Source organism: Chaetodon trifascialis, chromosome 19 (genome assembly GCF_039877785.1).
Source record: "Chaetodon trifascialis isolate fChaTrf1 chromosome 19, fChaTrf1.hap1, whole genome shotgun sequence".
Taxonomy (NCBI): domain Eukaryota; kingdom Metazoa; phylum Chordata; class Actinopteri; order Chaetodontiformes; family Chaetodontidae; genus Chaetodon; species Chaetodon trifascialis.
Genome location: NC_092074.1, coordinates 22,697,546 through 22,712,098, shown reverse-complemented (window position 1 = coordinate 22,712,098; position 14,553 = coordinate 22,697,546). Strand labels below are relative to the sequence as shown.

The 14,553-nt window shown below is 42.5% G+C and overlaps 1 protein-coding gene across 1 annotated transcript; it reads left to right on the top strand.

The window, feature by feature from the left end:
• The first annotated feature begins 703 nt into the window (after nt 1–703).
• slc30a2 (solute carrier family 30 member 2) lies at nt 704–13,956 on the top strand. The gene is made up of 8 exons (XM_070987611.1): nt 704–923; nt 9,360–9,571; nt 10,056–10,202; nt 10,661–10,814; nt 11,246–11,459; nt 11,908–12,013; nt 13,276–13,410; nt 13,811–13,956. The coding sequence occupies exons 1-8, from the start codon at nt 841–843 to the stop codon at nt 13,954–13,956; spliced, it is 1,197 nt and encodes a 398-aa protein (XP_070843712.1). The 5' UTR covers nt 704–840.
• The last annotated feature ends 597 nt before the right edge of the window (nt 13,957–14,553 follow it).

The window sequence follows — 14,553 nt, the reverse complement described above, 5'->3', positions numbered from 1 at the left end:
CATAAACAAAAACACTGTAAGCTCCTGACTTTAGTCTGAGGATTAGGCCTATGTTTAAGACTGGCAGAATTAAAAAAAAAAAAAAAAAAATCCTTTCAGACGCAGAGAAATGTGCATTTTTCATATCACAAATATTTTTTATTTTAAGACTGAATATGTGACAATCAATAATGTTCTGCTTTGATGTAATTTCCACATATTTTCAACATGGCTTGTCACCACATGTCCAGCTGGTTGATTTCAAACCTGCTGCACTGATTTAAGTGAATATCTCCTCACACTTGGTGAGGTGAAAAACACGTGAGCCTAAAGGAAATGATTATATAAATATGCTTATTTACAGATGTTTTATTCTAACAAATGATTTATTATTGAGGGGGGAAATCTTAAAAAGCTCAAAGACACGTAAGCTGATGTGTTTCTGGGAGTGAGATGATTTGGCTCATGCTGACGCTTCTTCAGGTTCACTAACCGGAGGTCCTGCCTGCGCACCAGTCATGCTTCAGGCAGCCTGTCTGTCCTGTCCATTCATAACAGCTGCAGTGTGCCTTATTACTGTTGCTGCATCTCCATGTTCGAGGCTACAACTCCAGCCTAATTAAAGCCTCCCTCAGAAACCCCGCGTGTGCGCACCGCAATGAAGGAATTTCTCCGTTTGTGCTGAAGTGTCTGCTCACAGAAATGAAGTGTCGGCTGACTTTTCCCCGCGTCGACTGAAGATCAGGGAGCCGGACCTGTCGATTCCCACCGGCAACTCCTGCAGCATCCTCCAGAGAAGAGCAAACCGCCTTCACTTCTGCTTTTCTCCGACGGGACAGCGGCTGACTGCAGGCGGAACAAATGGATAATAACGCTGCGAATTCGGAGAAATCTCAGCTGATACACGAGAAGAATGCCAAAATGTATTCTTTGAAACTACAAAGGTGGGAGTGTCATGTTTCATATTGCAGCCGCATGGAGGATAATGCATGTGGGACAGGCTGCCCTGCCAAGTTACCTGTGCATGTTAAATATGACATACGATTTTTTTTTTAAATGTGCAGGCTACGACCAGAAAAAGTAGGAAATCATGCCAAGTTTAAAGAAATATGTATTATAGTTATTTATTGATTGATTTATTTTGGAGGAAAATGAGCAGTGTGAAGTAGAAAGTGAACATTTTGCACGCAGCACCTCCTGATCTGGCTCGTGTGTAACGTGTGATGGCAGCAGTTGTTTCTGTGGTGCATGTTAAGCAGCCCGCCGCTCGTACGGGCTGTTTTATGTGAATGAACAAATTCATTTCCATGCTTGGCTTGTTTCTGGACAGCCTGTGACAAATGGCCCCGGGGCCAGTTCACTGAGCAACGCTGAAAACTCATCATCTGTCATTAGGGAGGCACGAAGCGGCTCCGTGCGCGTCCGGTCTGCGGGACGGAGGGAAAAACGACAGTAAAACACACGGAGGGGTTTGCACCTGCAGGAGGAGGCAGCGCAGATAAATCCAGAGAGGGTTATCATCTTTAATGTGTTTGAATCAGGAAGACATTCAGAAATAAATTTAGATTTAAAAACTGGTCCTCAAAATAAGTAAAAAACGAGGAAGATGAGCCTTTCAGAGCAACTGTGATGTCACTTATTCTGCAAAAAAAAAAAGAAAGAAAGAAAAAAAAAGGGATAGAAATCAGTCTGATTCCTCTAAGACACATAAATCTTAAAGGTTTATAAAGGTATTTATATTTACTAAATGACACCTCTACATTTGTGGAGAGGTAATTGTAAAAACACAAAAAAGAAACAAAATAATTTCAAATAAATAAAAATCTAAATCTTAAATCTATGAGCTGACGCGCGTTTGTCGTCTCCAAAATACGGCAAATAAAAAGGCCTGTTTTAGGTGCTGCATCAGACCAGCTGCTGCAGAAACACCTGCCGGCTCTCTGCGTCCCTCTGAGCTGATTTAACCTCAGAAAAATCGGCCTGCGTGCGGAGAAACGAAGTCTCATCCAGGTGAATCATCTCTCAGCGTCAGGTCGTCTGCAGGCCTCCCGACGCGCCTGCTTTCATGCACCTGATCAATAACTGTACCGGCGAACTGATCCGTCTGATAAACTCTTTAATGCTCCCTCATCAGCTGTTTCTCCCCTTTCAGAGTCCATCAATCCACCGCGTTAAAACAGGTGAACTGATTCATTTTACGCGTCAGAAGCGGGAGAGAAGCGACGTTCAGGAACCTCTCTGCGGAGGTTTAGGCCTCTGAGGAAGGACCCAAACATCTCCCAACCGAAGAAATGATTAAGGTTCAGAGGCTGCGGTGCGTGCGTGCGTGCGTGCGTGCGTGTGCGTGCGTGCGTGCGTGCGTGCGTGTGTGTGTGTGTGTGTGTGTGTGTGTGTGTGAGAGAGAGAGAGAGAGAGAGAGAGAGAGAGAGGTGTGCATATGGCAGATTTCATGCACCATTTGCACCGTGCGTGTGCGGGATTGCTTGTGTTTGTGTGTGCGTGCGTGCATGCGTGTGTGTTTATTTACTGTGTCATCTTTAGCACTTTTTTCCAGCTGGCAGCAGAGAGGTTTATGGTCAGAGCTGGAGGAAGTACTCAGTCCTTTAAACTGAGTAAAACTAGTGATACTACAGTGAAGAAATACTCTGTTCCGAAGAAATCTTACTGAAGTAAAAGTACATGAGTGTACTAGCATAGAAATTAAAAGTACTCATTTCTGCTGACTCTTCATCCATAATAACAAACCCTAATTTATTTGTTGATTAATACTTCATATTAATAACGTGATTCTGCAAAGTACAATTAAAAAAAAATTAAATACAAATTACTACAAATGCTCATGAAAACTACAATACTTGAGTAAATGTAATTAGTCACATTCCACAGAATAATCTACATAATACTTTGTCAGAACCTGAAGAATTAAAAACTCAGATTTGTTTGGTAGCACCTTCTGATGAGGCCTCCTTTGGTTAATAACAGAGAAGTCATTCAGTTATAAGAGCAGCTCAGGCTGTGCAGGGCTGCAACAATCAGCCAATTCATCAATAATCAATCAACAGAAAATTATCCAACTGTTTGGAAAAATGATTCTTCATTTCAGCCATTTTTCAAGAAAAAATACAGAAGATTGTCTGGTTTGACTGTGAGGGTTCAGACAGCAGATAAGAGACGCCAACGATTCGATTAACGGTGAATAACTGGTAGTTTCATTGATCATGAAAATAATCTTTAGCTATATATATATCTATATGTGTGTGTGTGTGTGTGTGTGTGTGTGTGTGTGTGTGTGTTTTACATCAAGCCATCAGCAACAGTTTGTAAATCACTGATCGATGAATCCATCAGTCCAGCTTTTGTTCTTGGTTCGTGGTGCAGACGCTCAGCTGTGGTCGACCGCTTCAAGGAGTCTTCATGATGATCTCAGGAGCTGTAATCAATGATTATTTTTTATTATTGATCTGTCTATGAATTATCGTCTTGATTAAATTATTAATCTTTTGATCTAAAAAATGTCAGATAATTGTAAAAAAGAGTCTATCAGTGATGCCTTCAAGCGTTTTGTCTGACCAGCCGTCCAAAAAGGAAAGACATTCAGTTTCCTATCGGGGGGGGGGGGTTGGCCAATTTTTGTTTGAAAAAGTATTTAAATGATTAATTAGTTTTTACATTTTGCGGACTGACTCATTGATTAATCGACTAATTATTGCACATCTTAAAAAGACAAAGTGTTGTGCTGGGGGAGGATAAACGCTGGCAACAACCTGGCAACCCAAAATATCTTATTAATGGCTGATAACTGAGCTATCGAGGAAATCCATCAGCAACAGCTCATAAACCCTGGATGGCTTTTCACAGAATCTGATGTGGAATAAGCTCACAGTCACTCTGACAAACAGACAGTTTTCACTCACTTTGTCTTCACAGTTAAAAGTAAAGTACCTCAAATTTGCACTTAAGTATTTCCATTTTGTGTAACTGCAACTAAAAGCTATTTCAATTATCGAGTAATCTGCAGATTATTTTCTAAATCATTTTGTCTATAAAACGATGGTAATCTGTCGGCTGTGAACTCGTAGCTGAGATGTAACCTGCAAGCAAAGATTTAAGAAGGTGGTGCAAACGATTACTTGATAATCACAATAGTTTCCAGTAATTTATTTATTTAGCAAATAGTTTCAGCTCTGATTTAATCAGACAAAACATCTAAAAACACAGTGATTGAGGAGCAGACCATCAACAAACCATCCAAAAATTAAAAAAGAGCCAGACCACGTGAGGCATGAAACTTAAACCAGATCTGACCAGACGACCACCACGAAGCCTCCCTGCTGAGTAAAATAATGCTGCCATGTAATGAAGGCTTATGATTCAGACAAGCAGAAAACAGTAAAAATACAGAAAAGCACAGTTCAATGAAAACATGATGACTCAGCAGAGTAAAACCCATCATTCATTCCCATCCCTTCATAGCACCACTTACTGCCTTATTACTGGGCCTTTACGATGTTACCCAGCTGTACTTACCAAAGCCTATTTGTTGGGTCGTTTCCTCCCTGATAATTGTGATATTTCTGGCAGCATAATTGGCTGAAGGTTAATGGGGATCTGGCGGGAGATGCTGGGTCACTGCTGCTGCAGCCTCCACAAGCCAGCTCACGACTTCTGCTCTGACGCACCAAAGACGAGTTTAACTGAATGTTCAAAGAGTAAACGAGTGTTAAATCATTGTTAAATTAATATCAATGAAGGCCAGAGACAAAACGTATTGATACTCTATAAGTTCAAACATTTATTGGAAAGTGTTGACTTTGCATTGCAAATGTAAATATTAATATTCCAGCAAGACAAATCACGTATTTAACTAATTCCACTGCTCTGGTTTGACTTAAAGGCTCATTAACTTCTGATAGTTGCACATATGATGTTGAACATTATAGCTTAGCACGTTGTCATGCTAACATTTGCTGATTATGAGCATAAAGTACAGGTGAGGATGATGAGTGCCATTATTTTTTCAAGTATTTGGACATACAACTAAGCATTAGTCAACATGAAATACTAACCAGATGATGGCGCTAAACGAAAGTTAAGGGAATCACCAAAGTCATCAGGATATGTCCTCATGTCTGTCCAAACGCGATGCCAGTCTGTCTGACAGGTGTTATGATATCTGAGTCTGGACTGACCAAAGACACGTTGCCAAAAGAGGATTGCGATGGCTGCTGCCTTGGTTACAAAAACAACCAAACCAATCAGAGCTTTGAAGGCGGGACTAAGAACTGGACGACGTGTTCTTGTGCCAGAGCCAGAAAAACAGAGAAACTGGCACGTAAATTGGAAAAAAAAGCATTGATGACACTGAGGAAGGCGGCTGCACAGGTTATTAGAGACCCAAAGTAATCAATATGAAATAAATACCACAGTGACAGCCAACTGGCTCTGCCCGCTGATACTTTGTGGTTTTACAGGGTCCCGACGTGACACCCCAAAAAACTACAAATTCTCATTTTCACTTTTTTTATGGATGAAACAAACAAACATAACATGCTCAGTAGCTTCTAGGTGATTTTCAGACCATTTGTATTGTGTTTCCCCTTTGTTTCCAGTCTGTGTGCTAAGCTAAGCTAACCGTCTGTAAAAGAAACAGCAGTTATAAGATTAGCATCGCCGTCATCTCGTCGACTTGTCCGTTAAAGCAGCTGGACGAACATTTCTCCCTCAAAAGACAAAGCGTTGACTTGTGCTCTGCAGCATCGTCTCTCACTGCAGCCCTGTTGTGTCAGTTCTAGAAAATACAGACTGCAGAGATAATTAAATGCTGCATGGCTGTTTCTTTGAGTGGACGGCTCCTCTGAGGTCTCTACATATCGTATCATTTCACAGATGACTGAACGCTCCCTCAGGTCCCTGCACTGCTGACACGGCCTGTCAGACGGACACTGTTCACCTGCCCTGCGGGATAATGACAGATGATCTCTGATATTTAGGCGACACAACATGAGCTCAGTGTTGCCAAACAAGAACTTAATGCAGCAGCTACAACAAACTTGATTCAGTGTCTCGTAGACAGTTTGCCGCCGTGGGCTGGATGATTGCTGCAGAAGTGCTCAAACCACTGCGTTAGACACGTGAGATTAAATATGAGAGCAGCAATAACTGTAAAGCTCTTTATTAACTTTGGATTGCTCATCAAAGTGGTTTATTCAGCACTTCACACTAACGCTTGAACAAATCCATGACAGGCGGCAAACGTGAAGCAAGCCTAAGAGCTCTGAGAAACAGGAAACAGCACCAGGTGCACGTCGATATTTTCCCAAAACAAGTCAGGAAAAAGAATCAAGAGAGTCACCTTACGTCTTAATATTTGGGCAGAAACTGAATATCAGATATGAAACGTCATTTGTCCACCAGCATCAGAACTGATGTGCTTTGCCATAAAGCAAAGTGGACCGACTGTATAGAAGAAAACAATAATGTGCTCTGCCGGAAATCTGACCGATCCGAAGAGCAATGAGGAGTTTTAGCATTAGCATTAGCTTATATTAGCTAAATACGGTTATAAAATCTGTCATCATTTTAGCCCACAAACTCCAGCGTCGTCAGGTAGAAATGAGAAGTCTGCTTTTGTTTACTGGACAGGAAAGACGTCAAAAGGTCCGTTAATGAGTTTTAGGTGAAAAAGCACGTCAGGTGAACTCAGGTAAAACGGAGCCAAACTGGGCTAAAATGTGGACGTTGCTAAATGCTAACAAAATAATCATCTTTCAATCTTTGTTGAAATAATGAGTGGTTAAATTTACTTTCCCGGTGCTCATTTATTTTCAACAAATTAACAGAAAATTATTTTGGCTTTGAAAAAAAAAAACTAGTTTCTTTATGAGGAAACTTACAGAAGCTAGCCGAACTGATGCTAGCTAGGAGAGCTTATTGAAGCTAACAGCCACTTCTTCGGTCTTGATAACGTGTAAACGTGTGTGTTATAATCTGCCACATTAAAGCCTCCATGTTTTGTTCCTGTCTGGGTTTCTGTGGTTGTTCATTTGTTGTATTATCCGGATTCAGTTGAGGATATTTTGCATAAATGCTCTAAAGACTAAAGACGATGAGTCTGTTTTATCTTAATAATAAGCACATGGTCCCATTTGAACACAAAGCTGCCCTCAGGTTTCAGAGCTCCAGAGTGTGTGTGTGTGTGTGTGTGTGTGTGTGTGTGTGTGTTGTGCTCATGTACATGCGTTTGGGGGGCGTTTGCTCTCGTGTCCCAGCGGTATAATTGAACAGAATCTGTTTTCCACTTGGCTGCTTCTTTTCAGCTTGGACATCCAGTAAGACGTGTGCGTGCGTGCGTGCGTGTGTGCGTGTGCGTGTGCGTGCGTGTGTGTGTGTGAGATAAAGACTAATCATGAAACACTGGCAATCTCCCATGTGAAGTGTGACATTAAGTGTGTGTGTGTGGTTATCTCAAGTGAGCCCAAATTAGTTTTTTTCCACCTCATTACCCACATCATCACAGCTCTCCCTCACTGCACACGGCAAGAACACTATCCTGAGAGTGTGTGTGTGTGCATGTGTGTGTGCGTGCACGCTCGTGCGTGCATGTGTGTGTCTGAGGAAAACGGAAAATGGAAAGTCAGCGTTTTGTTTTTTCCTCATGATTGAGGCTACTGTACTGTCAGAGGTGAAGTGTCACTCCCTGTCACTGTAACCAGGTAGAGACATGAAAAAGAATCAGATATGATGCTGATTGATTGAGAACATAGAGAAGAATCGATCAATAGTACAGTAACTGTAATTGGGAAGGCCCTGATCTAAATAGCTCAATGGATGGACGTCCATCTTTAGCTCAGACTGAAATATGCTAACAACCATTGGATGGATCACCAGATCTGTACAGACATTCATGGCGCCCTGATAATGAATCCTGCAGGCTTTGGTGATCTCCTGACCACCATCATAAGTTGTGGGGGGCATGTTAGCAGCATGCTAACACGCTGCTAACATCAGCATTGTTAGCATGCCGATGTTAGCACTTAGCACAAAGCTTCTTTTATGCTCCTTGTCAGTCGATGAGATTATAATTTCATGGCTGTGAAATCTGAATGTCAGATAAGCTTTGAACTGATGAGTTTTAGGTCAAATTCAAGCCGTCTGAGGTCAAACTGGGCTCCACCTGTCTGTGAAGATTCTCATTCATCCAGGTCATGGTACATCTAAGAGCTTGTTTTAGGTTCTAGAAGACCTTTCTTCAGTTCTAACTGACTGGTTTTAACCCATTCACTCCGTGACTCATGTGACCCTAATGACTCACTTGATGGCTGGGTGGGTCGACGACCCACGTGACCTCAATGACGCCCGAAGTGTGAACGATCCTTTAAAAGGATAAATGCCTGGGACTCCACAGAAGTCCGTCTCCAGAACCTCAAGCAAGTTCAGTTACCTTTGAAAGGACCTAGATGGTCTTGATTCACCTGGTTGTAAAGTTTCCTGCAGCAGCATGTCTGTGACTGTATTTTAGCTATGAATTACATATATAGCTAAGATGTATATATAAGATATATGTTAACATTCGCTCATATGCATTACATCTGTGCAAATATCTTGTACAATATTACACATTTTTTCTACTGTGTAATAATACAAACAGTGTATTTATTATCCATATCTGACTCGTGTAATTCAATATGGCAATAGTATTCTTGATTTTTATATTGTATCCTTTTTTTTATTTTTTACTTTTGATCTTTTCCATGTCTTGCTTTTATTATTTGCTGTCTGTAACAATTTCATTTCCTTGGCATGGAGTTTTATCTTACTTTATCTTACCTTATCTTAGACTACATAGTTGAGGTCTGCTTGATGATAAAATATAGTAATTAAATGATGTTGAAAAAACATTTAATTGCAACCTTTTCTTTAAAAAAATGTACTGTTCTAAAACATTTGGCCCAGAAATAACCTAAATGTTTGAATATTTTCAGACCTGCGAATCTGCTTGGAGTCAGTTTCCCTCCGTCTCACTGCCAGCATTCATCGATTTCACCTCGCTCTTTAGTGGTCGACCAGTCTCACCACTCTTCCACGATAGTGAACATTGATTGTAACCCACTTAATCAGGATAAGATCTGTTTCCACTGCAAACAAAACTCTTCTCTGCAGCAACATTTACTCAAAAAGTCAATGTAGTCAATGCTAAGTGTACTGTAGATCCATGTTTGTTACAGAGTGAATGAACCCTGATGCCAGTGTAATGCGGTGTGACCTGAGGTAGTCTGAGAGGACATCACCATGTGCATTGTTGTCAGCCTTTAAAAACTGAATAAATGGAAAGGATGAACCATCTCTGTCTTCATGAACACACACCTTCTGTACCCCTGCAGCTCCTTTCCAGACTCCAAAGAGCAGTATCCCGACTTCCCTTTCAAGAATGGCGGCATGGCCAGCGCCATCGAGCTGAAACGACCCGTCGGCGCCCACTGCCACGGCACCAAAGCCGTGGTGTGCGAGGACAGCGTGGACAAGCTGCTGGCCAAGAAGAAACTCTACATCGCCTCCGCCGTCTGCCTGGTCTTCATGATTGGTGAAGTCATAGGTAACAGTGAAAACGCTCACATCACACAAACTGACTGTTTCTGAAGGGAAATAAACGCCTTCCGCGCTGACGCTGATGTCATAATAAAGGAAATACCGCCTCGCTGAAGAGTAACTGCATGTTTCTCAATAAAGCAAAGAAACTGCAAAGAGCAAAGCCTCAAACTTTTTACGGCCAACAGCATGAAACGGCGTTTTAAATTCACTGGCTGATTGCCCGGATGTTCATGACAACATAAAACATCACATCACATCTCTTTCACCCGAGGCTTCACTCTGCATCTTAGTATCAACGGTTCAGGGTTTGAAGCTGCTTTAACAAACCTTTAAATGGCTGAGACACATGTCATTAAAGGTTGGGGGGGTTGATGCTCAGAGGATGCTTTCACAGGTGGTGACACACTCCTTATCAGCAAGTTTTTACGTCTGGGTGAAGGAGTAACTGTGACATTTCTCACAGTCGGTCACGTTCTGGTCTCCCACAGGAGGCTACCTGGCCCACAGCCTGGCCATCATGACGGATGCAGCCCACCTCCTGACAGATTTTGGCAGTATGATGGTGAGCCTGTTCTCCCTGTGGATCTCCTCCAGACCGCCCACCAAAACCATGAACTTCGGGTGGCACAGATCAGGTCAGGACGAGTAATCAGATTCCTCTGAGTGGATGGATGGAGCGAGGACGGAGGACAGAGAGATGACAGATGCTTGGAAGGATGGATGATTGCAATATTGCAGAATCAGCAGATTCATTTTTAATACATCTAAGCAGAACTTAGTGACATCAACTTAGAAGAAAACCTTTTAAAAGTAGATTCAAACATACTTTAAATTAAGCAAAAGTAAAATTGTAATTGCAGTGACTTTCTTGTGCTTAAACTATATTTCTAATACACTTGAGTGTCTGTGCTGAGTGTCTGTGCTGCGAGCGTCTTTCGTGTCTGTCACTGGTTTGATGATGATGAAGCTCTTCCTCTGAGGGATGCAGTCTGTTATTTAACTTCACGTCTTCAGACAGACTTGTGATTCTTTTGCATGGAGTGTGATGAACTGTGCTGCTGTGTGAAAATGATTAAGACTCCTCTCTCCACAGAGATCCTCGGGGCGTTCATCTCAGTCATTTCCATTTGGATCGTCACGGGGGCTCTGGTCTATTTAGCCATCGAGAGGATTGTACGCAACGACTATGAGATTGATGGCCACGTTATGTTAGTCACCTCCGGCTGCGCTGTCATTGTCAACATCATGTGAGTGGGCCTCAGCATAATGGATGCTAACATGGTACATGGCATTGCTACAACAAAGGCAGAAATTCAATTTAATGCTGCACACTTCTGTGCAAAGATGCCCCTCAAACGTCACTAACGCATCCATGCATGCACGCTAAACATGTTTTCTAATATGAATATGAACCAAGCTGACTGAAAGAAATGCAGGCAGTTCCACAAGTAGCTTAATCAGACACCCAGGCCTCCGTTCGTGAGTGCAGAGCAGCTTTAAACACCTGCAGAACATACTGTAAGAGTACATGCTCGTGCCTGAAAACAACAAAACAGAACAACAAAACAACAAATATTCAAATCTGGAAAGGATAAGAGAGTATTTTATGATTATTAGTCAAACCTGCTGTTCCCCGTGTGCACTGTCGAGCAGTTGAAGTCCCTCTTTGCCTCTGCAGCATGGCCTACATCCTCCACCATTCCACCACCTTCCACGCCCACGGCAGCGGTTACCACCAGATCGACGAGGACGGGCGGAGTCCTGTGGGCCACTCCCACGCTCTCCTCAGTGGCCACGGCAACACGAGCGTCCGCGCCGCCTTCATCCACGTGGTCGGAGACCTGCTGCAGAGCGTCGGCGTCATGGTGGCGGCGACCGTCATCTACTTTCGGGTCAGATATAGATCACGTTCACGTTAGGGTGAGACTGACACGTCAGTTTGCTGATGTCGGCGTTTTAATAAAAATCAAGAATCTGTTCTGAAATTCGCGGCAGACACTGAATTGATTTTAAATTTTTCAGGATGAAAATACTCAATTTGTTTTATTTAAATCAAAATACAAAACACTTAAAGGGTTATTTTAAAGCGTCACATTAATCATGAAGTGTGGTTTAAATGCACATTTTAATGAAGCGTGAGATGAAAACATGAACACTTTCATTTATTCTGCGTCCTGGTTATTCTGGATGAAAGGGTTAAACACTTTCATCTTCATGCAAGATGTTCCCTTTTTGATTTTTGCCCTGGGCGCTTTAACGGTTTATGACTGCAGAAAAAAACACCATCTGATGTCCCTTTAATCTCCTTCAAGTGTCCATAACTGATTTTCTCTCTTTCAGCCTGAGTATAAAGTCGCAGATCCCATCTGCACGTTCCTCTTCTCCGTCTTCGTCCTCTGCACCACCGTCACCATCCTCAGAGACGTCTTCAGGATACTCATGGAAGGTACTTCACACGGAGACCAATGAGCTGCTTTTGACTGACAAATTGTGGTTTTAGGAGGTGAAAGGCTGCTTTATGTATAGTTTGACATTTGGGACATATTCACTGTCTTTCTGAGCGTTAGATGAGAAGCTGTTCTCATATTTGTCTGCTACATATGAAACTATAGCCTGCTGCTGGTTGGCTTAGCTTAGCATAAAGACTGGACACTGGGGAAAACAGCTAATATCGCTTTGTCCAAAGTTAGCATCCTCTAACAAAAGCTCACTAATCAACATGATATAATTTGTCTGTTTAGGAAACCTCAGCAATCAAACAGGATTAAACAAACGAGATATAACATGTTCATTAACGAGCTTCTGAGGTGCTGGTAGGTACATTTATTAACCTTGAAAAGACCCATGCTAGCTGTTCAGTGTTAATGCTAAGCTAAGACAACCAGCTGCAGCTTCATATTTAACAGACACACATGAGACGGCGGCATCGATCGATTAACTCTCAGCAAGAAAACCAAACGTACCCAAAATGTTGAACTTCTCCTGTCCTTGGCACAGGCTGAAGTGGTCTTTGTGACTCACACTCAGATGTTTCCTCGCCTGCAGCTGACATCAAGCTGTTAAAGTCTGACCTGATCCGACAAGGTCGACGTCCCACGATGCTGTGGGCTGACATGTTCTGTGCATTCATAGATTTGAAGCATATTTTTAATGTAGTGAAGGCAAACATGTCCTGGTTGGATAAACGGTGATTAGCACCAGGATTTGGCCTAATAAGCAGAAAAACCTCAGTTGGCTGTTTAAACATTTGGGTCTGTGCAGAACAAAGAGCACAGATGGCCACGTCCTGAGGACGACATAAAAGAGTTTGGGACATTTTAAAATTGTCTTTGCATCACTGAACTTCTTAAAGACGAGCTTCACGAGTAGAGCCAGAGCACCACAGGCCTGTGGTGTCAGAGAATCACTCATTTTATGTTAAAAAACTGTCTTACATACTTCAGTCATGGCTGTTTTTACTGTGTACGCACACATTTAACCAAATATGACAACTGGAAAGTGAACTCATTGGTGAGTTAAATGAAATAATTCCAGGTTAGTTGAAAAGTAATGAAATGTGCTATACAGTACTACAAACCTACAGAGCTAATTAAGTGTTTGGTGTCCGTTAACATGAATAAGAACAAGATAAACCTAAAAACTTTGCACACGAGGAACAAACTCGCACACACACACGATGGACACTGACGTCTCTTACGTCCTCTTCAGGGTCTCCTAAAGGAGTGGAGTTTAACTCAGTGAAGGAGGTGCTGCTGTCCGTGAAGGCTGTGAAGTCGATGCACTGTCTGCACCTGTGGGCTCTGACTCTGAGCCAGGCACTGGTCTCTGTCCACCTGGCCATAGGTAACGTAACATACTGTCTATGAGCTACACTAAGAGATAAAGCTGTTTGGGAAGTTGTGGGCTGAGGGATAGACGTGTTTCTATGTTGTGCTGATGATGTAAAAGCAGTGCTGATACTGCATAGTTTTACCTCACTGTTACTGGAAACCAAAGGTGGTTTTTACCAAAGACTTCACCAAATTCAAGCCAGTGGTGGAAAAACATGAGAGATTTCTGCTTCAACTAACGTGAAACATGAAATTAATGTGACTCTTCATCCTATTTCCTCCAGTCAGTCATTTTAAGCAGATTTCATTCCACATTTCAAAACTGATCTTCTCGTCTTTTGAATGTGTTTGAAAACAAAAAAGAAGAAAAATGTCACGCAAACTGTTGTTTTCCACTTCTTGTTTCATGTCAGAGGAGGGAGCCGACGCTCAGTCTGTGCTGCAGGAGGCCACCGATCTGCTCCACACCAAGTTCGGCTTCTACAGCATCACCATCCAGGTCGAGCTCTACTCTGAAGACATGAGCCACTGCTCCCACTGCCAGGACCCCAGTGACTGACACTGATGCCGGGACGGACAAGACTGGACCCAACAGGACATGGAACGGGGCTCATTTTCATTCCGTCTGGGTGAGCTGGACCACTGAGAGCTGTGTTCACAAAGCATCTTCCTGTTAAAGGAGCAGAAAGAGTTTTTTGGTTGCGTTTTCCATTAAGTCACAAGAAATTAGACAACGAAGTCATCCATGTGTTGGAGGTGAGAGCGCTGAAGCTCCATGCTAACATGGAACAGGCCAACTAAAAGGGAACTCCAGTCCTCAAGGCTGTACAGTTTTTAAAAATACTGGGACACTTTCACAAGACTGAAATGTTGGTCCTGTCTGAAAAATATGCAACCGGTGATAAATGGAAAAAATATCTACAATAGCAGAAAGTGTAGACCAGGCGTGTCCGCTGGCTAACAGCTGGTTTACAGCAGGTGCAAATACTGCAGCTCACAAACAAAGCTGACAAACAAAGTTGTGGGTAATACGCTGCCATAAAGTTTGTAATGATATGAGTTAGACCAGCAGGAGCAGCAGGGGTCAGAAACAGGACGAGGAGATGTGTTAATGAAAAGTGAGGACACAAACACAGCTCACTCTGATTAATGGAGG

Coding starts and splice junctions, on each gene's coding strand:
- slc30a2 (XM_070987611.1), top strand. CDS start 841: ATGGATAATAACGCTGCGAATTCGGAGAAATCTCAGCTGATACACGAG. Junction 10,815..11,245: donor GCTGTCATTGTCAACATCAT/GTGAGTGGGCCT, acceptor TTGCCTCTGCAG/CATGGCCTACATCCTCCACC. Junction 12,014..13,275: donor CTTCAGGATACTCATGGAAG/GTACTTCACACG, acceptor CGTCCTCTTCAG/GGTCTCCTAAAGGAGTGGAG.